The sequence below is a fragment of the Chiloscyllium plagiosum genome, chromosome 2, assembly GCF_004010195.1.
Source record: "Chiloscyllium plagiosum isolate BGI_BamShark_2017 chromosome 2, ASM401019v2, whole genome shotgun sequence".
NCBI lineage: Eukaryota > Metazoa > Chordata > Chondrichthyes > Orectolobiformes > Hemiscylliidae > Chiloscyllium > Chiloscyllium plagiosum.
Window position 1 is genome coordinate 26,634,255 of NC_057711.1, and position 20,554 is coordinate 26,654,808.

General features: G+C 41.8%; 1 protein-coding gene across 1 annotated transcript in view; it reads right to left on the reverse strand.

Annotated features, from left to right (window-relative positions):
- Positions 1-19,314, reverse strand: part of LOC122556142 (ufm1-specific protease 2-like) — a 48,535-nt gene extending 29,221 nt beyond the window's left edge. Inside the window, exons 1-4 of the mRNA XM_043702637.1 lie at positions 19,172-19,314; positions 9,577-9,769; positions 2,516-2,659; positions 2,165-2,329 (exon numbers count right to left, since the gene is read on the reverse strand). Of these exons, the coding sequence (XP_043558572.1) occupies positions 2,165-2,329; positions 2,516-2,659; positions 9,577-9,769; positions 19,172-19,314 (645 nt within the window). The remainder of the gene's footprint in view (positions 1-2,164; positions 2,330-2,515; positions 2,660-9,576; positions 9,770-19,171) is intronic.
- Positions 19,315-20,554: the final 1,240 nt, after the last annotated feature.

Consider the following 20,554-nt stretch of genomic DNA (forward strand, 5'->3'; position numbering starts at 1 on the left):
ACAGTTCAGAAGACAGAGATCTTTAAGAGGGCATCCTGTGAGTAAATCTACTATCAATGATAAAATCATAAGAAAAAGGGGCAGAACTAGGTCTTTCAGCCCATCAAGTCTGCTCTGCCTTCAATGTGATCATAAGTAGACAGGGAAGAGGCTGGAAGAACACAACAAGCCATGCAGCATCAGAAGGTGCAGAAGTTGACATTTCAGGTGTAACCCTTCACTAGGTCTTCGGGGAGGGTGTGGGGGAGCTGCAGATAAAGGGGATGGTAGGAGCAGGGAAAGGTGAAGACAGGCAGAGGGTACAACCTGGTTGGTAAATTGGAGGAATGAATCCAGTAGGTGCCTGGGAGAAGTGGAAGGGAGGAGGAGGGTCTGGGAAGGGAGGTTATCAAAAATTGGAGAACCCAATATTGTGTCCTTCAGGCTGCAGGCTGCCCAGGCAGAAGATGAGGTGTTATTCCTGCAAATTTGCAGTTTGGTTTGTTGTGGCAATGGAGGAGGCCCAGCATGGTCATGTCGGTGGGCAGTGATTGAGAGGCCCTGCGGGACCAGCTGAAATGCTCGGTGAACCGTTCCCTAAGTCTACATTTGGTATCCCCGATGTAGAGAAGACCACACCAGGACCACCTGATGCAGTAAGCTAGGTTGGAAGAGAGGCAGGTGAACCTCTTTCTCACATGAAAGGACTGCTTGGGGCCCTGGATGGAAGTGAGGGGGTGGTGTACCAGCAGGTTTTGTCATCTTTTCCATTTACAGGGAAAGGTACCGGCGGGGGTGGGGGTGGGTGGTTTCGGTGGAGAGAGTGGTGCAAACCAACAACTGTTGCAGAGATCGGTCCTTGTGGAAAGCAGAGAGGGGTGGGGAGGGGAAGATGTTCTTGGCGGTGGGGTCTAGTTAGATTTGGTGGAAGTGTTTAAGGATGATACGTTGGATGCGGAGACTGGTGGGGTGGTAGGTGAGTACAAGGGGGACTCTGTCTTTATTGCCTTTGGAGGGGGCTGTTTAGAGCAGTGGAATGGGGAATGGAGGTGGTGCGGCAGAGGGCTGTCTGGATGACAGATGGAAGAAAAGCATATTGTTCGAAATAGGTGGACATCTGGGTTGCTCGGATGTGGAATGTCACCTCGTCTGAGCAGATGCGGCGGAGGCATAGGAATTGGGAGAATGGGATGGAGTTCTTGCAGGATGCTGGGTGAAAGGATGTGTAGTTTTGGGAGTCTGTGAGTTTGTAGTAAACGTCCGTCTGGAGACTATCACCGGAGATGGAAATGGTAGGGAGGGAGGTGTCCAAGATGGACCAAGTGAATTTGTGGGCAAGGTGGAAGTTGTGGGCAAAGTTGATGAACTGCTCCAGTTCAGCCTGGGTGCAAGACACTGCACCGATGCAGTGACTGATGTAACAGCGGAAGAATTGGGGCACAGTGCCTGTGTAGGTACTGGAGGTCCTGAAGAAGGGCTCATGCCCGAAACGTCGATTCTCCTGCTCCTTGGATGCTGCCTGACCTGCTGCGCTTTTCCAGCAACACATTTTCAGCTAGGTACTGGAGGGACTGGTTGACATAGGTGACAAAGAGGCAGGCATAGCTGGGGCCCATCCGGGTGTCTGGCTACCCCCTGGATTTGGAAATGTCCTCCTCCACTTGGTAAAAGGGACCCCTTCTCCTGCCTCAAATCTTCCTCCTCCACTTGGTAAAGGTGTGCCTCTTCTTTGACAAAAACTCCCAACCTCCCTCTGAGGACCCCTTCTTCCGCCTCCAATGATCCTCCTCCACTTGGTAAAAGACATGAGTTCAATGAAATCATGGCTGATTTGATAATTCTCAATTCCACTTTGCTGCCTTTTTTCTAATTCCTTGATTCACTTACTGATTAAAAATCTATCTCAGTCTTGAATATATGTAATTCCGCACCTCAACTGCCTTCTGCAGTAAAGAATTCCACAAATTCACAACCTTCCATGTGAAGAAATTCCTCCTCACCCTTGCCATCTTTACCTGGTCTAGTCCGCATGTGACTCTAGACAATGTAATTGACTCTTAACTGCCCTGTGAAATGTCCCAGAGAATCAACTGGTTCAATGGCAGTAATGATGACCTGAGCAGTGGTACCCACATCCCAGACAAGAGTAAAGACAAAAAGATAATAATTTACAGGGTTGTCATACTTCTTGCATCTCTGAAATCAGAGGCACGGGTGTGTCAATGTAACCCTGTAAGTAGTACCAGGAGATGACGACTTGCAAACAATGGTATGGCGCACCCCATTCTCTGTCGTTTTCATCATCTTGCAAGCAATGATGAAAGGTGTAGGATCCATGTATAAGAGAAACCTATTTCAAAGTAAATGAAACACAACATTTGTAAGCTCAGCTATGTATAGAATTGAGTTAAAATATCATTTTCCTGACCCTGTGGTCTATTATGCAATATAAGAATGCTTTAATGACAAATAATTTTTATTGTTGTTACTTTGATTCACTTAAATAGTATGTAATATTGTAAAATTGGTTGCATACCTTGAACTCATTGGGATCAGGAGCAGGAATATACTTATGTACATCTTTGTAGTAAGTTGATTTCGCCTCATCATCTGGAAAATCAAAAGTCATTTGACGGCGGAAGAAGGGTTTGTTTTCTAGGCCAAACTTAGCATGTAATTCCTGTAAAAATCAAAAATGAAAACTCAATTGCAAGATGCTGATGTCATCATTCAAAAATATTATTTTACAAATTATACACATAGTTCTAGACTCAAGCCAAAAGTCCAACTAACTCTAATTTCTGCAATTTCTTGGGTGTCCTCACTGTATCCACCCTATATGAAAGCATAGCCAATAACTGCTAGGCAGGGCTGTTGCTTAATTGATCATAGCTAATATGTACACCACATTCATTTCCATACCTTTGCTCATATTCCTTGATACATTTGTTTAACAGATATTTGGAATCATGGAGTCATAGAGATCTACAGCACAGAAACAGACCCTTCGGTCCAACTCATCCATGCCGACCAGATATCCTAACCTAATCTAGTCCCATTTGCTAACACTTGGCCTCTCAACCCTTCCTATTCATTATTCCATCGAGATGCAGTTGTCTATCTCTGGATTCTTGTCTTAAACTTAAGCTTCCACTGCCCTTTGGGAGAATTTCATACTTCTGCAATTCAGTGTGTAAACATTGTGCTTCATAATTTTGCTCCAGAATAGCTTAACTCCAATTTTAACATTATGAAGAATACAGTATAAGAGTATATATATGAGGAGGAGAAAGCCAATTGACCCCGTAAGCCTTCCCTACCATTTCATACATTCATGGTTGAACTTGCACTTTAAATTTTTTTTTAATATTTGTTCATGGGATGTGGACATGACTGCAGCATTTGTTGGCTATCCCTAATGGAGTCAGCCACATTGCTGTAGACCAAGTAAGGATAGCAGATTGCACTCCCGAAAGTGCATTAGTCAACTCGGTGTTTTAAGTGACAATCTCCAATGTTTATATGGTCACCATTAGGCCAGCTTTTTATTCAATTCAATTATTCCAGATTTTGCCCTTGTGAGATTCAAATCCAGGTCTTTAGAAAACTAGTCCCAAATTCTGGATGACTTGTGATATCTCTGTTATGCCATCATCTCCCTTACAGATAAGTTTCATTCTATACTACCACATTATCCCATTATTTATTAATTCCTTAAGGATCCAAAAATATATTCTTTATCTTGAATAGGTTCAATGACTGAGCATTCACAGCTCTCATTCACAGAACAGCTGATCTAATTGTAGCCTCACATTCTCTTTTCTGCCCACCCCAATAGCTTTTGACTCCTTTTTAGCTAAGAATCTGTCTACCTCTACCTTAGGACTGCAATGACTCGCCTCCACCATTGTCGGGGAAGAGAGGTTTGAAAAACTCCTGGCCCCCTCAGGGAAGAAAAGTAGTTCTCATCACTGTCTTAAATGGGAGACTTCTTATTTTTAAACTGTGTCTCCAAATCTAGTCTGTACACCATTAGCAAACATCTTTTTAGCATTCACTCTCAATCCTCTCAGGATCTTAGATGCTTCGGTAAGGTCACTTTTCACTATTAAAACTACAATGGATACAGATGGGCCAGAGACCCGGGTTCAATTCCCGCCTCAGGTGACTGACTGTGTGGAGTTTGCACATTCTCCCCGTGTCTGCGTGGGTTTCCTCCGGGTGCTCTGGTTTCCTCCCACAGTCCAAAGATGTGCAGGTCAGGTGAATTGGCCATGCTAAATTGCCCGTAGTGTTAGGTGAAGGGGTAAGTGTAGGGATATGGGTGGGTTGTGCTTCGGCGGGTCGGTGTGGACTTGTTGGGCTGAAGGGCCTGTTTTCACACTGTAAGTAATCTAATCTAATCTAATCTAATCCAGATGTAGTCTGTCCAAACTTCCCTCATGAGGTAAAATTTTGCCCACTCATTTAACCTATCAACCCTTTTCAGACAATTTATGTCTGTCACATAACATGCCTTCCTACCTATCTTTGTATCATCAGCAAAATTAGCAATCATGCAATGTGATTATTCTCAGGGCGGTTGTGGCACAGTGGTAGTGTCCCTACCTCCGAGTTAGGAAGCCACATCTACTCCAGATGTGTTATAATATATCTTAACAGGTTGATTAAAAACATTTACATTTGGTGCCTTTATCTAAGTCAAATTGAAAATATCTGAGGCCCCTTTGGCACACCAACTATCACATCTTGCTAGCCTGAAAACATCTTGTTTCTATTAGTCAATCCTCCACATCATTACAAATAACACAGGCCAGAGAAGTGATGAAGTCCTAAAAATAGAACATTGGGAGTTAGAGAGCAAGTTAAAAAACAGGACCTCAAAGATATTGATCTTGGGATTGCTACCAGTGCCCCGTGAGTCAGAGTCAGACTCTAGGATGTTGTATTGCCTCAGGAATGTCATTGAACAATGCAGGGCATCATGAATGGGAGGGTGATGAGTTAGAGGTCATGGTACATGATGGTACCAACGATATGGGCAAAGTGAGGAATGAGATCTTGCATTAATAAGTCAGGGAACTAGTCAGTAGATTAAAAAACGGGGACCTTAGTGGTTGTAATCTCTGGATTACTATTGGTGCCAGGTGCTGGCGAGTTTAGAAGTAGGAAAATGGGACACATGAATGCATGACTCAAGAGATGGTGGTTGGGGGAGGGTTTTAGATTCCTGGATCACTGGGACTGTTTGGGGAAGCTGGAACTTGTACAATTGGACGGTGTGCACCTGAACCACACTGGGACCATATCCTTGCAAGTAGGTTTGCTGGTGCAGGGGGAGGGGACACAGAATATCAATGAAATAGAGACACATCATGCTACAGCAAAGGAAGCAAGTCAGAGTCAGTTCAACTATATTGAATGTCAAGACAGTAAGGCAAGGCTGGATGGTCTTTAATGCTAAAAATGTAATTGGTAAGACTGATGGGTTAAAGGCATGGATTGACACGTGCGAGTGTCACATTGTTGCCATTACAGAAATGTGGTTAAGGGCAAAACTGGTAACTCAACATTCTGGTACAAAGGATCGTTAGGTGAGACAGAGGAGGGTGTTAAAAAGGTGGTGATGTAGCAGTATTACAGCAGTCAATTACTGCAGTAAGGAGAGCTGATACCTTGGAAACATCCTCAAACGAGGCTTTATCGTTAGAACTTAGGAATGTTAAGGGGGCACCTTACTGGGAGTGTGTTATAGATCTCCAAACAATCAGAGGGAAATAGAAGAGCAACTATGTAAACATTCACAGTTGTAAAGGTAATAATGGGGTAATTAAGGGATTTCAGCTTTCCCAACATGAATTGAGCTAGTCATAGTGTTAAGGGTTTAGAAGGAATGGATTTCTTGAAATGTTCATGGGAGTATTTTTATACCGGTACATATAAGTTCCAACAAGAGACAATGCAGTGCTGGATCTGGTTCTCAGGAAAGAAGCCAGACAAGTATTCGATGTGGTAATGGGAAACATCTTAGTATTTGCAAACAAAACACAGTGTGGTTTAAATTTGTTATGGAGAAGGAAAAAGATGGCCTGCAAAAGATGGATTTGGATTGAGAGAAGGCACAGTTTATTAAAATACAGCAGATTTGGTCATAGTTGATTGAGAACCTTGTGGGTAAGTCTACAGCAGAGCATTGTGGGGCATTCAAAAAGGAGTTGGGGAGGATACAGTTCCAACATGTATCCTTTAAGGGGAAATGTAGCAGCAGTAAGTTCAGAGAACCCTGAATGTCTTGGACAGTTCAGGACGGGATGTGGAAGAAGAGGAAGGCTTTTATAAAGTCCAAAGGAAGTGATTCAGCCGTGGCCCTAGAGGAATGTAGGAAGCGCAAGAGGAAACTTAAGAAAGCAATTTGAAAAACAAAAAGGGGACATGAAAAAGGACTTGTGAACAGGATTTGGGAGAATCCTACGATATTTTATGAAAAGTGAAATGGTTAACCAGTGGAAGAGTAGGGCCCAAAAGGGACCAAGGTGACAACCTGTGTGTAAAGCCACAGGATATTGGAAGGTTGTTGAATGAACACTTCTCCTCAGTCTTCACTCTGGATAAGGAAAGTGTAGGTAGGGAATTCAGGAAAAGGGACTATGAGGAACTTGCACAGCTTGACATAGGGAAATAGGGAGGTATTGGAGGCTCTGTCAGGCTTAAAAAAGAAAAATCCCTTAGCCTGGATGAATTGCATCCCAGGCTGTTGTGGGAGGTGAGGCAAGAAATTGCAGGGGCTCTGATACAAATTTATAATTTCTCTCTGACCACGGGGGAAGTGCCAGAGCACTGAGGATGGCTAATGGGGCTCCACTTTTCAAAAAGGTTGGTAGAGATGAACTGGGAAATTACAGACTGGTGAGTCTTATGTCAGTGGTAGGGTAACTTGTAACAGAAAATTCTGAAGGAAAGAATTAATATCCACTTGGATAGGCATGGGTTAATTTTGGATAATCAGCATAGCTGTTTCGGAAGGAGGTCATGCCTAACAAATTTTTAACATTTTTTGAAAATGTGATCAAGTGTGTGGATGAAGGAAGTTCAGTTGATGTAGTTATATGGATTTTAGCAAAGCTTTTGACAAAATCCCACATGAGAGACTGTTTGACAAGGTTAAATTACATATAAATCCAGGAAATCTGGTGAGATGGATCAGAAACTGGCTTAGTAACAGGTCACAAAGCGTAGTGGTAGAAGGCTGTTTGAGTGAATAGAGGCTGGTGTTATATATATAAATCATATATATGAAAATGTGGGGGGAAGTTTTAAACAAGATTGCAGATGACACCAAGATTAGTAGCGTGGTTTATAGTGAATAAGATGGTTGTAGGTTTCAGGAATCTATAGACGGGTTGGTGAGTTGGGCAGAACAATGGAGATGGTACTTAACCCTAATTAAGTGCAAAGTGATGCACTTTCGAAGAAGAAACAAATGAGGGAATATTTAATGAATGGCAGGATACTGGGTAGTTAAGAGGAATAGAGGGAGCTTGGGGTTAATTATTCATGGATCCCTGAAGTTGGCAGAGCACTTTAATAAGATAGTTGAGAAGGCTTATGGGACACTTGCTTTCATCAGTCGTGGCATAGAGAGAGAGAGAGAGAGAGAGCAAGGAGCAAGGAGTTGTACAGAAAATTGGTTTGGCTACACCTGGAGTACTGTGTGTAGTATGGTTCCCTCACGATGGGAAGGATGCAATAGCACTAGAGGGAGCAAGGGGGACATACACCAGGATGTTTGGTGAGATGGAGAAATTGAGCTATAAGGAGAGACTAGATGGACTTGGATCATTTTCTTTAGAGCACAGTAGGCTGAAGGGGGGATATGATTGAGGTGTGTAAGATTATGAGAAGTATAGACAGGGTGAATATAGAGCAGCTGTTCCCCTCGGTTGAGGGATCAATCACAAGGGGGCAGAGTTTTACGGTAAAGGGCAGGAGTTCAAAGGGGATTCCCTCATTTGTTTCTTCTTCCAAAGTGCATCACCTTGCACTCAATTAGGGATAAGTACCATCTCCATTGTTCTGCCCAACTCACCAACCCATCTATAGCTTCCTGAAACCTACAATCATCTTATTCACTATAAACCACTCGACCAATCTTGGTGTCATTTGCAAACTTGTTTTTCACTCAGAGAGTGGTGGGAATCTGGAATGCACTGTCGGAAGGTAGTGGAAGCCAGAAACCTTACAACCTCTAAAAAGTAATTTGGATGAGCACTTGAAATATCACAACATTCAAGTAAATTAGGATTAGCACACCTATAGTAGTAGTTATGCCAGAGTGGACTTGATGGTCTGAAGGGCCTTTTCTGTACTGTATAGCTCCATGACTCTATGAGTAGAAATGGCATAATGTATCAGATGAACATATGGCTGTTTCAGATTCCTGGGGTATTGGGACATGTTCTCAGGGACATATCACCTAGTATATGCTGGGTTGCACCTGGATGGGATATCCTAGGGGATATATTTGTGAGTGTGGTCTGGGAATGTTTAAATGAGAGTGGTAGGAGGATGGGAACCTACACAGCGAGATGAGTAACAGGGAAATATGGACACAAACAAAAGACAATGAGAAATTAGGCAGGTGATTGGCAGAGAATTGAAAGGCTAGAAACAAGCAATCTACTCGGGATTATTTCCCTAATCTCATTTCTAAGTGGCCTATGTTCACTTTGATTCCCCTCTTCCTTCTTTATATATTTTAATAAGCTCTTGCTATCTTTCTTGTTACTACTTACAAGTTTACTGTCAAAGTTTATCTTCTCTTTTTTTTTAGTTGTCTTTTATTGGTCTTTAAAACTTTGGCTTTTCACTAACTTTTGCCACATTGTTTATTTTTTCTTTCAATCAATCTGATGCTATTCTTAACTTTGCTAGCTAACCATGATTGGCTTATACCCTTTCTAGAATCCTTCCTCCACATTGGAATATGTATTTGCATCAAATATTAGCTATTTTCTTAAATAGCTGCCATTGATCTTCAGCATAAACAGCCGACATCAATCCTTAACTCAATTACACTTATTTAAGTGTATCGTAGATGTTTCTGACCCAAGTTCATCCTTCTCAAACTGAATGCTAAATTCAACCATGTCTGGTCACTGCTTCTGAGGGGATCTTTTACTCTGACAGCCCTTATTAAGCTTGCCTCATTATACATCAGATCAAAAATAGTCTGATCCCTGGTTGGATCCACAGCATATCATTCTAGGAAACTGTCCCAAATGCACCTTATGAATTCTTCCTCATGGTGTGCATTTGTAACATGTCCAAACAGGTTAACATTCAACCCAGAAACTGACATGCCAGTGGCCAGGGAAGGGAAGAGCAGGTTAATCTCCAGCTAAGCATGCTTGATGCCCTTCAAGCCACTGCCTCCAGTGACAAGCTAGCAACTTGTTTCAGGAAAATCTATCTTTGAAAAGAGATGTAAGCATGGTTTTTGCTTTCTTTGTACACTAATAGATATATGAAGAGAAAAGTAGACAAACTCATGGGGACAGACTGTTTAAATGGGAATATTGTCCAGGACTCCAACCGTACTTTCCGTTGCAGTTCCAGAGCTTCATCACTGACTCCAGCAGGAAATATTACTGTAGTAAGAGACATTTTCTCTGGTAATTCGAAGTGGAATGCTTGCGGCTGTGGAACAGTCTTTCCTTTTGTATATCGCTGAATGCAATCACTCATTGCAGATACCTGTGTGGTGACTGATTCCACAAACTGATCCTGTAGCCTGTCAAAAACAAAAACATTATAAATGCATAACCTTACTTAATAACTGGATATATACTAATGCTACTTGACAAGAAAAAAATTATTTTATCTCAACACAAAATTGGGTACAAAAGCATTTAGTTTCCCTAAAAGCTGCCGCTCTCTCCAGAAACATTTAAAGCGTTTAGAATCAGTAAACAGGGATTTTATGGCTTATTTTCCCTCATTTTTCTATCAAATTCCTCAACTTCAAAGTTCAACCGGAATTCATTTAAGAATATATGTTTTAAAAACGTTGATGGCAGTACTTACAACTTATAATACTTGCAGCTTTTATTTTAGATTTTCAGAATTTCCATGTTTTCTGAAATCCATCTATACCTATCTAAAAAAAGGCAGGTTTTGATACCAGGAACTGGATTTTTTTCATGGAGGTTGAGCTTTTTCCCAATGTCATGACCTCACCTCCTACCCTGCAATGCTGTCTATGGCATATTCCTGATGGAAAGGGCTGGAATAAGGACAATGCTTCCCACAGCAGGCTTGAGGTGCAAGTGGATGGTAGGTAGGCTTAAAGCCCCATTGTCATTCACTAGGACTTCAGGTCAGTTCTCTCTCCTTACTCTCACTTCTCTCTCCTTACATACCTTTCATGCCTCAAGACCCTTGTGCTCCTTTTAAACCCTGTCCCCGACATTCACCTTCCACATCCACTCATTTGACCATAGCAAATGGGGCGGCACGGTGGCACAGTGGTTAGCACTGCTGCCTCACAGTGCCAGAGACCCGGGTTCAATTCCCGCCTCAGGCGATTGACTGTGTGGAGTTTGCACGTTCTCCCTGTGTCTGCGTGGGTTTCCTCCGGGTGCTCTGGTTTTGTTGGGCCAAAGGGCCTGTTTCCACACTGTAAGTAATATTAAAAAATCTAATCTAAAAAATCTAAAAAAAATCAAATAGAAGGAGGAGTAGGCTATTCAGTTGCTTGAGCCTGCTCCTCCATGCCATTTTCCTGCAGCAATCACAACATATCCTTTCCCATATGTAGAAATTTATTAACCTCTGTACTGAATATTCACAATCACAACTTACATAACCTTCTTGGGTTGATAATTCCAAAGATCACCAGCCTCTAAGTGAAGAAATTACTCCTCAACTCAGTCCAAAATAGTCTCTCTCTTACTCTGAGGCACTTACCCTGATTCTGGATCGTCTAGAAGAAAAAGTAATTCTTGAATCTATCTACCTTATATACTTATGTCAGAATTCTGTATGCCTTAATGAGATCATCTTTCATTCTTCTAAATAAGATAGTCCCCTTAATCTCTCCTCATTGGCCAATACTGTCATTTCCAAACTCCACCTTGCCAGGGATCAGTCTTTGTTGCCCTATCTATGGCAAGTAATCCTCCACAGGTATGGAGGCAAAGCACTGTTCATAAAACTCCAGGTACAGTCTTACATTGCTTTATCCAGTGCAATAGGATTTCTTTACTGCTGTACTCATAACCTCTTGTAAAAAAAAGATAAGTTATTTACCTTCTGAATTACTTAATTCACCTGTATTTTTGCATTCAGTGGCTTATGAATAATGACATGCCACTTCCAATCTCTCATCATACCCAGTATCCACCCTGTATAGTACTCTTGAACTCTATCATAATATTGAGTTATCTTGTACACCAAGGACAGGCTTTGAGGAGTAAGGAGTTAAGTTACTACCGAGCCTCTGACTTGCTGATCTAGGCATCATATGCATATGGCTAGTCCAGAGTCTAAAAGTGTAGTGCTAGAAAAGCACAACAGGTCAGGCAGCATCCGAGGAGCAGGAGAATCAACATTGCAGGCACAAGCCCTTCAAATCGAAATGTCTCACTTTTCGACTCGGGACTAACCATATGCAGTCCTCATTTTCTCCATATGGCTAGTCCAGTTCTATTTCAGGTCAATGTGTTTTTAAAAACCTATTCAGCATTTATTACTCATCTGCAATTTACCCATATGACAAATAAGTGTCCAATTACGTTGCAGTGGGTTTGGAGTCACATAGGCCAGACCAGGTAAGGATGGCAAATTTCCTTCCTTACAGTATGTTTGTGAACCAGATTGCCATTAATTTAGTTTTCCTTAATTTCATTTTTAATTTCAAATTTTTATTGAATTCAAATGTCACTTTCTGCTATTGTGGGATTTGAACATGTATCACCTGAACATCGACCTGGTATGCTTTATAACCAGATGAACGTGAGGACTGCAGATCCTGGAGATTAGAGTCGAGAGTGTGGTGCAGGCCAGGCAGCATCCAAGGAGTAGGACAGTCAATGTTTCGGGCAAAAGCCCTTCATCAGGAAACTAGCTCAGGGATATTATCAAGAAACTGGAATAATATTATTAAGGGATTCAGCAATGGTAATCCATTAAATATCAAGGGAAATAATTAGATTCTAACTTCTTTGACAACACTCAAGAGGCTTGATACCATCCAGGACAAAGCAGCCCATTTGATTGGCATTACAACCACAAGCATCTGCTCCCTCTTCTATTGACGTTCAGCAATAGCAGTGTGTACTATCGACAAGATGCACTGCACAAATTCTTAGATAGCACCTTCCAAACCCACAACCACTTACATCTAGAAGGACAAGGGCAGCAGACACACAGGAAGACCACCACCTCCAACTTCCCCTCCAAGCTACTAACTATCCTGACTTAGAAATATGTCACCATTCCTTCGCTATCGTTCAATAAAACTCCTGGAATTCCCTTTCTAATGGTATTGTGGGTTTATCTACAGAACATGGACTGCAGCGGCTCAAGAAGGCAGCTCATCACCATCTTCTCAAGGACAATAGTGGTAAGTAATAAATGCTGGCCAGTGAGCAATAAGCATATCCCACTAGTGAGAAAAGAGATGATTTGTCTGAAATTTGTAAAATGTGAATGTTACTTGACATTATCAGCTCAAGCCTTGATGTTGTCCAAGTCTTACCGCATGTGGACATCGACTCCTTCAGTATCTAAAAAGCCACAAATTGGGGGCTGAACCTAAGACACTACCCTGAGAAATCATTGCACCAATTACCTTGATATTAGATGACTGACTTACAACCACCTGAACTATCTTTCTTTGCTCTTGGTATGATTCCAACAAGTGGCGAGCTTTCCCCCTCATTCCTATTCATTTCAGTTCTGCTGGAGTTCCTTGATGCCATATTCCATTCAATGTGGCCATAGTGACTTCGTCATTTGAGTTAGCTCTTTTAGTCATGTTTGAATCAAAACTGTTATGAGTTAGGAGCTGACTGGTTCTGGCAGAACTGGAATTAAATGTCAATGAACAGGTTATTGCTGAATATGTATTGTTTGATAGAATTGTCAGTGACCCCTTCCATCACTTTGATAGTAGAGCAGTAATTGGTTAGGTTGGACTTGTCCTGGTTTAGGGTGCATAGGTGTGCAAATTTCGATATTCCCAGTTAGATGCCATTTTTGAAATTATACTGGAACAGTTTTACCATTAGCACAATTAGTTTGGAGTGTAAGTATTCAATGCTATTGCCAGAATCAGTCCAACTTGTCCATGCCGGTCAGAAATCCTAAATTAATTTAGTCCTATTTGCCAGCATTTGGTCCAAATCCCTCTAAACCCATCCTATTCATATACCCATCCAGGTGCCTTTTAAAAGTTGTAATTGTACCAGCCTCCACTATTTCCCTTGGCAGCTCATTCCATACAATCACTCCCCTCTGTGTGAAAAGTTGCCCTTTAGGTCACTTTTACATCTTTCCCCTCTCATCCTAAACCTATGCCCTCTGATTCTGGATTCCCCTACCCCAGGGAAAAGACCTTGCCTATTTACCCTATCCATGTCCCTCAGGATTTTATAAACCTTTATAAGGTCACCCCTCAGCCTCCGATGATCCAGGCAAAACGGCCCCAGCCTATTCAGCCTCTCCCTGTAGCTCAAACCCTAGCAACATCTATGTAAATCTTTTCTAAGTCCTTTCAAGTTTCACAGCATCCTTCCTACAGCAGGGAGACCAGAATTGCACACAATATTGGTGTCTTTAGTCCTACAATCTTTGTAGTATTCAATGCATTTGGCCATTTCTTAATATCCTGTGAAGTGAATCAAATTGGCTGAAGACTGGCATCTGTAATGCTTGGGTCCTCAAGATCAGGCTGAAATGGATCATCCATTTGGCACTTCTGGTTGAATATGGCTATGAGTCTTCACCCTTGTCTTTAGTACTCTCGCATTCAATGAGATCATTTCTGATCTGATAATTCTAAACACTAATTCCTTGCCTTTCCCGACAACCCTTCATTCCCTTACTGATTTACAAAATGTCTGTCTCAGCATTGAATATACGTAATAAACTGGTCTCAATAGTTGTCTATGGTAAAGAATTCCACAGATTCACAACCGTCCGAGAGACGAAATTCCTCCTCATCTCTGTACTAAATTTGCAAATCCTTATTCTGAGATTACACCTGTGACAATGCAGCTCTTTTAACAATGTTATTCTATCTTTTTTTTTTCAAGAGAGAGGTCATAAAGGCAGAGATGCCAAACTGTCTGAACTGGCTACTTTAATAATGGCTAACAAATGCTACCTGTGTCAAGAATCAGAAAAGGCTTTCAGGTTTTGTAGAAAACACTTGTGCAATGAAAGGGGATTGGTCAGTTCTCTCAGTTCAGGGATTTTTCTTGTTCTAGTTTGGTTTAGTTTTGAAGATGCTAGTCAAAGAAAGCTGCTGGGTAAAGCAGTTCCCTGATTCAACAAAGGTGTTCTGGCTGACTCTCTCTCTCTGACATCTCTTATGTAAGAACCTGTGTTTAATTTTACCTTTTTTGCCAAGCGGGTGTTTATGGAGATGTTGCAGGAAATTTGAACAGCATCATTAATTTGTGACAGAGTTGCTTGGGTTTTCAGATAGGTTGTTATTCTATACTCGTTCTTTTTTGCTTTGTTTTATTCGGTAATCTGTAAATAAATTGAGTGGTTTGACCAGCTGCATCACTCCTGGAATGTCTGCCTTACACCTGCTTAAAACAACTAGGAAAGTTAGGGTCAGGCTACCCTCTTGAAATATTTAGAGGAGGTCTGGCCTGGTCCTAGAATGTCCCACAAAGGGAAACAACTTTTCCACATTTATCCTATAAAGTCCACTAAGAATCTTGTATGTTTCATCAAATCTCTCCTTGAGGATGGGGATCATTGTGTCACGTCCTCCTACAGCCATTTGTTTAATTATCTACAAAAATTCATGACCAGATGTGGCAGGATTATATAACTTAGATCAGTTGTTTGCGAGATCTCTTAGCTCTGTGCTTTGTATCATACTTCCACTGTTTGCAAGTGAATTAATCCAGTGTCGTATTTTGACCTGGTTGATACCCTGAATTTTAGGTATGCCTATTGCTGCTTCTGGCATGCCCTTTGCACACTCCTAGTTTGATAGTAATGTTAGCATTCAGGAGATGTTCTCCATGATATTGCAGATTCTAGTTCAAGGAAGTACTGCTGTCCCAGTTTTAAGATGTTAGATCTGTTAGAAATCAAATTTCGCATTGTGGTAGTGCCAGATAATATGATGAAGGGTCTCCTCAATGTGAAAACAATGCTTATTTCCAAACCACTATGCTAGGTCTATCCTGCAAATATTTTTATGGAAAGACGATACTGTTAAGCCTTACTGAGCTGAACCCATTTGTAACTTTGAAATTAAGCCAGATGTTCATGATGAGATTCCATTCACAACTGCATGAACAAAACCTCCAGAGTCGAATACCTTAAGTATCTGAAATTATCCCCGAGCTCAAATGTATCTTTCAGCTTTGTAATAGGAAACCAGATGATTGAATTGCATTTCAAAGAGCTCAGCCATCCGATCAAGCTTTGTAGTGGGATGGGGGAGGGGGTCAGAAATTCATCGTTATTGGTGTTTCTGACCACATCCTCACTGGTGCCAGCCACCACTTAGCCATTTAACATCCTGCTGGCCATTAATTGGTTTTTTTTTAGAAGAATCCCTACAGTGCGGAAACAAGCCCTTCGACCCAACAAGTCCATAATGACCCGCCGAAGAGTAACCCATCAAGGCCTATTCCCCTACTACTCTACATTTACCCTAACTAATGCACCTAACCTACACATCCCTGAACACAATGGGCAATTTTAGCTTGGCCATTTCACCTAACCTGCACATCTTTGGACTGTGGGAGGAAACTGTAGGAAATCCATGCAGACACGGAGAGAATGTACAAACTCCTCACAGACAGTCACCTGAGATATGGAATCAAACCCACGTCCCTCATGCTGTGAGGCAGCAGTGCTAACTACTGAGCCACTGTGCAGATTTCTACCCTTTAGTCAAGAAGAGGCTCCACCTCAAAGCGTTTCCAACCTATATTTCCAGTAAGGGATTAAATGGAGCACTCAAAAATTGGAGACCCTGGGGGAGTCCCAATGGGGTATGAGGGCCAATGAGCTATGTACTGATGTTTTTTCCTCCTGAGGCCTAAACAACACAACTTACCAGGTCTATCATCATCTCTGGCCTCAAGATAACCTGAAAATTGAAGTCAGATGGGTACAGCCGTTAACTGGGTATTAATTAAACACTTGCAGATCTCAACTGAGATGAGAGTGGATAGGTTGCCTTTGGTGATTGTTATAGGTCAAGGGTGATTTATAGAGCAATGGAATAGCCAACAGGGATATTCTATTGCCTGCTGCCATCTGCACACCAATGGGAAGGTCCCGTTAAATTCTGCCCAGGAAAACAAAAGTCAGGGTTGAAATTAAATGAATAGGTCAAAACAAAATGGTCAGTTGATACAATTAGAGCTGAATTTCAATACTGTTTAATGCAGAAGAGCACAAACCTCGTGGCTATTCCAATGCATCTAGAGATAGAAAGGGAAGGGGATGGCTCTGGTCATGCTGGAGAGAGATATAGGGTCTTTGAGGAGTCAAGGACGAAATCCAGAGTGACCAAGGGACTCACCCTGTGTGATGAAACAATGCAAACTGCTCTGTCAAAAATTAATGTGCATTTTCAAGAAAAGGTCCCTCAGTTTTAGATAATTGGTGCCCAGCAGAGGGCATCAGCAAGTGTTGTTCCCGCTGACAGACTCTCTTGTTTCAGATCTCCCTGTCTCCTCCCACATGACTGACATCTCTTGAAATCCCATTCCCATCATCAGTCACTTGATGCCCAGATCCTTCAGCAATCTTATGCCTTGGTTAAAATTCCAAAAGAACTGCGGGTGCTGGAAATCAGAAACAAAAACAGAAATTGCTAGAAAATCTCACCAGTTCTGGCAGCATCTATGGAGACAAATCAGAGTTAATGTTTCAGGCCCAGCGACCCTTCTTTAGAGCTGATTGTAGCGAGGAAAAAGTTGTTTTTTAATGCAGAAGATCGGGTGGCGGTATGGGTTAAGGAATAAAGGATAGGTGGGGATAGAGCCCAAAAAGAGAGAAACACAGTTGTCGACAAAGGAGTGGATAACGGTCATCCTAGGAGAATGAATATCTGCTAATAGGGACTATTGTGGCCAACATTGAGTGGTGTGTAATAGAAGGCCATGTGATAACAAGACCTGGTGTGTAGGGTTGGGGGGAAGCTTGGGAAAAAGTGCTCAAGCCCTAAAATTGTTAAACTTTAAATTGAGACCAGAAGGCTGAAAAGTCCCCAAGTAGAAATTGAGGTGCTGTTCTTCCAGGTTGCGCTGAGCTATGCTGGAGTACTGCAGCAAGCCTGAGATAGAGACATTGGCCAGGGAGCAAAGTGGCGGCAACTGGCAGCTCAGGGCTTTTTATTGCAGACAGAACATAGGTGTTGTGCAAAATGATCACCCAGCCTATGCTTTGTCTCCCTAATGTAGAGGAGACCCCATTGTGAGCAGCAAAGGCAGTAGACTAGATTGAGCAAAGTGCAGGTAGAGCACGGCAGCACCTGGAAGATGTGTCTGGAAGTTGGTGAGGAGGGAAGAAGTAAACAGTTAGGTGTTACACCATCTGCGGTTGCAGGGGAAAGTGCCATGGGGCTGGGGGGAGTGTTGGAAGTGAAGAAGGAGTGGACTAGGGTGTCCAAGAGGAACAGTCCCTGCAGAAGGTTGACAAGGGAGGGAAGGGGAAGATGTGTCTGGTGGTGGCATCCTGCTGGAGGTGGTGGAAATGGTGGTTAAAGATCATCTGGATGAGGATGCTGATGGGATGATAAGTGAAGACAAAGGGAACCCTATCATTGTGGGAGGGAAGAGATAGGGTGAGAGCAGAACAGATGTGGTGGAAATGGAGGAACTGGGAAAATGGAATAGAGTCTTTACAGGAAGCAGGGTATGAGGATATATAGTCAAGGCCACTGTGGGAGTCGGTTGGTTTGTAGTGCGAGGTGGATATTGGAAGCAAAATTCATAAACTTTTCCAATTCCAGACAAGAGAGTGATACTTGGTACATCAATGATTTCATTGATGCTGTGAGCAACCAATCGAGTGACTGACAGTTCTCTAGTCATAGCATTACCACCAACAGAATTAGAGAAGGTAAGATTCAGAGGAGATTTGATAATGTTGTTCACAGTCATGAGGGCTCTGGACTAAGTAGACAGGGAGAATGCAAAACATTCACTTGATACATTTGGCAAATGTGCTGTACTTCTACTCAGCATTTGCAAGTTTCTTTAAGAAAGAAACTGGCTCCCTTCAAACTACTTCGAAAAAAGAAAAGAGGTAAATGTAATATGATCTTTACTTGGGAATCATTTTAAAAACCAAACCAAAAATAAAGAGCAATGAGGGAACCCTGAGAGAGTCATGAGGTCACTGAACTTCTTTTCAGCTGATGCTGGATCTTAAAAATTGTCAGAAAAATTCTGTCTTCTTTTAAGCTGTTAGCATGTTATTAACAATGCCATTTTTTTCAAGAAGAACTTCTAAAATGTCTAAATATAATAAGTGCATTGTGTTTCTTTGGATTACAGACCACACTTTCCAAAGTTGAAGGAGGAGGTTTGTCGATATATGTCAATCTTTGCTGGGGGTTTTCAAATGGATCTCACACTTCACCTTCAACATTGAAAATATAGATAAACATAGATGTTCAGGAGTCAGCCGACAGCAGTTAGAGCAAACTTAAAATTCTCCAAAATGTATTTCAATAAATGCCAATGTTAAAGAAATGGAGATGTGTCTTTCCAGAGAAGGCATTCCATTGGCGCAAAGTATCTAGCATAAGCCACAGAATGAAACTAAACAAGAGCATCATTAAAATATTTAGCTAAAGAGATTATGGAGGCACTGTGTTAAGAAATATCTTATCAACAAGTATTGATGACCGTCAACTACATTATTGCACTGCTAACATAGTAAATTAATTCAGAAATCACTCAGCATTTTGGACAATACATACTTTCCCAATGGTTCCTCTGGTTTTGCAAATACTAGCGTATCGATAGGAAGAGTCAGCTTGAAGTGCCCACGTGACATCTTATTGTGTTGGACAACCATTTGTTGAACGGTACCAAGGTGTGCTATCTGAAATTGCACCTCCATGTTTACTATTTTCTGTAAGTTAAAAATAGTTATACAGGATTTATTACAGGATTTATTTTAAGTTATAAGGTTGGCAACTTCTAAATAGTCTGCGAACATAAGGTCAGCAGATAACAAGTGAATCACTCAGATAATCAAACTGGAAGGCAGGCCCTTAATCTACAAAAGTATTTGAAACTTAGAGCCATAGAGTTATATAGCATGGAAGTAGGCCCTTTGGCCCAACTTGTTGATGCTGACCAGGGTTCCTAAACTGAACTAGTCCCATTCGTCTGCATTGGCATATATGCCTCTAATTTTTTCTATCCATGAACCTGTCTAAATATCTTTTATAATTATATCTGTTATGGTTATACCGACCTCTGTCACTTCCGCTGGCAGCTCGTTCCATACACGCACCACCCTTTGTGTGAAAAAGTTGCCCCTCAGGTCCCTTTTTAAATCTTTCCCCTCTGATCTTAAACCTGTGCACTCTAGGTTTGGACTCCCCGACCTTGAGGAAAAGACCTTGGCTATTCACCCTATCCATGCCCCTCATGATTTTATAAATCTCTACAGAGCCACCCTCATCCTCCTATGCTCCAGGAAAACAATGTCCCAGCTTATCCAGCCCTTTTTATAATTCAAACCTTCCAGTTTTAGTAGCTTCGCTGTAAATCGTTTTTAGATCTTTTACAGTTTAATAACATCCTTCCCATAACAAAGAATATTGCTGGTGTGCTTTTGAACACCAGACTAATGTAATCTAATAATATATGTTTAGATCAGAGTGGTGCTGGAAAAACACAGGAATGATGAAGGGCTTTTGCTCGAAACGTTGATTTTCCTGCACCTCGGATGCCGCCTGACCTGCTATGCTTTTCCAGCACCACTCTGATCTAAACTCTGGTTTTCAGCATCTGCAGTTCTCACTTTTGCCTCATCTAATAATATGGCAGAGCACACGTCTTACCATTAGAAAAGGGAAATATACTACCAGTGTCCTCCCCTTGTGTTCCAAGAAAGTAACATTAATTGTAATCTGAGCAGATGCCGAAAAGGGGCATATTTATTGACATTTCTTTGCTCTTCCTTCCTGAATGAATGAATTTGCTTTGTTCTATTCACTGACAAGTCAGTGAACAGGAACAAGTCAGCCTGTCTTGCTCTAACATGATGTTGCTGACTGCCCCTGTAGAACTGTTATTCTATCTCAGGTATCTCCCTGCATGCACACTTTCAAGGAATAAAACAAAAAAAA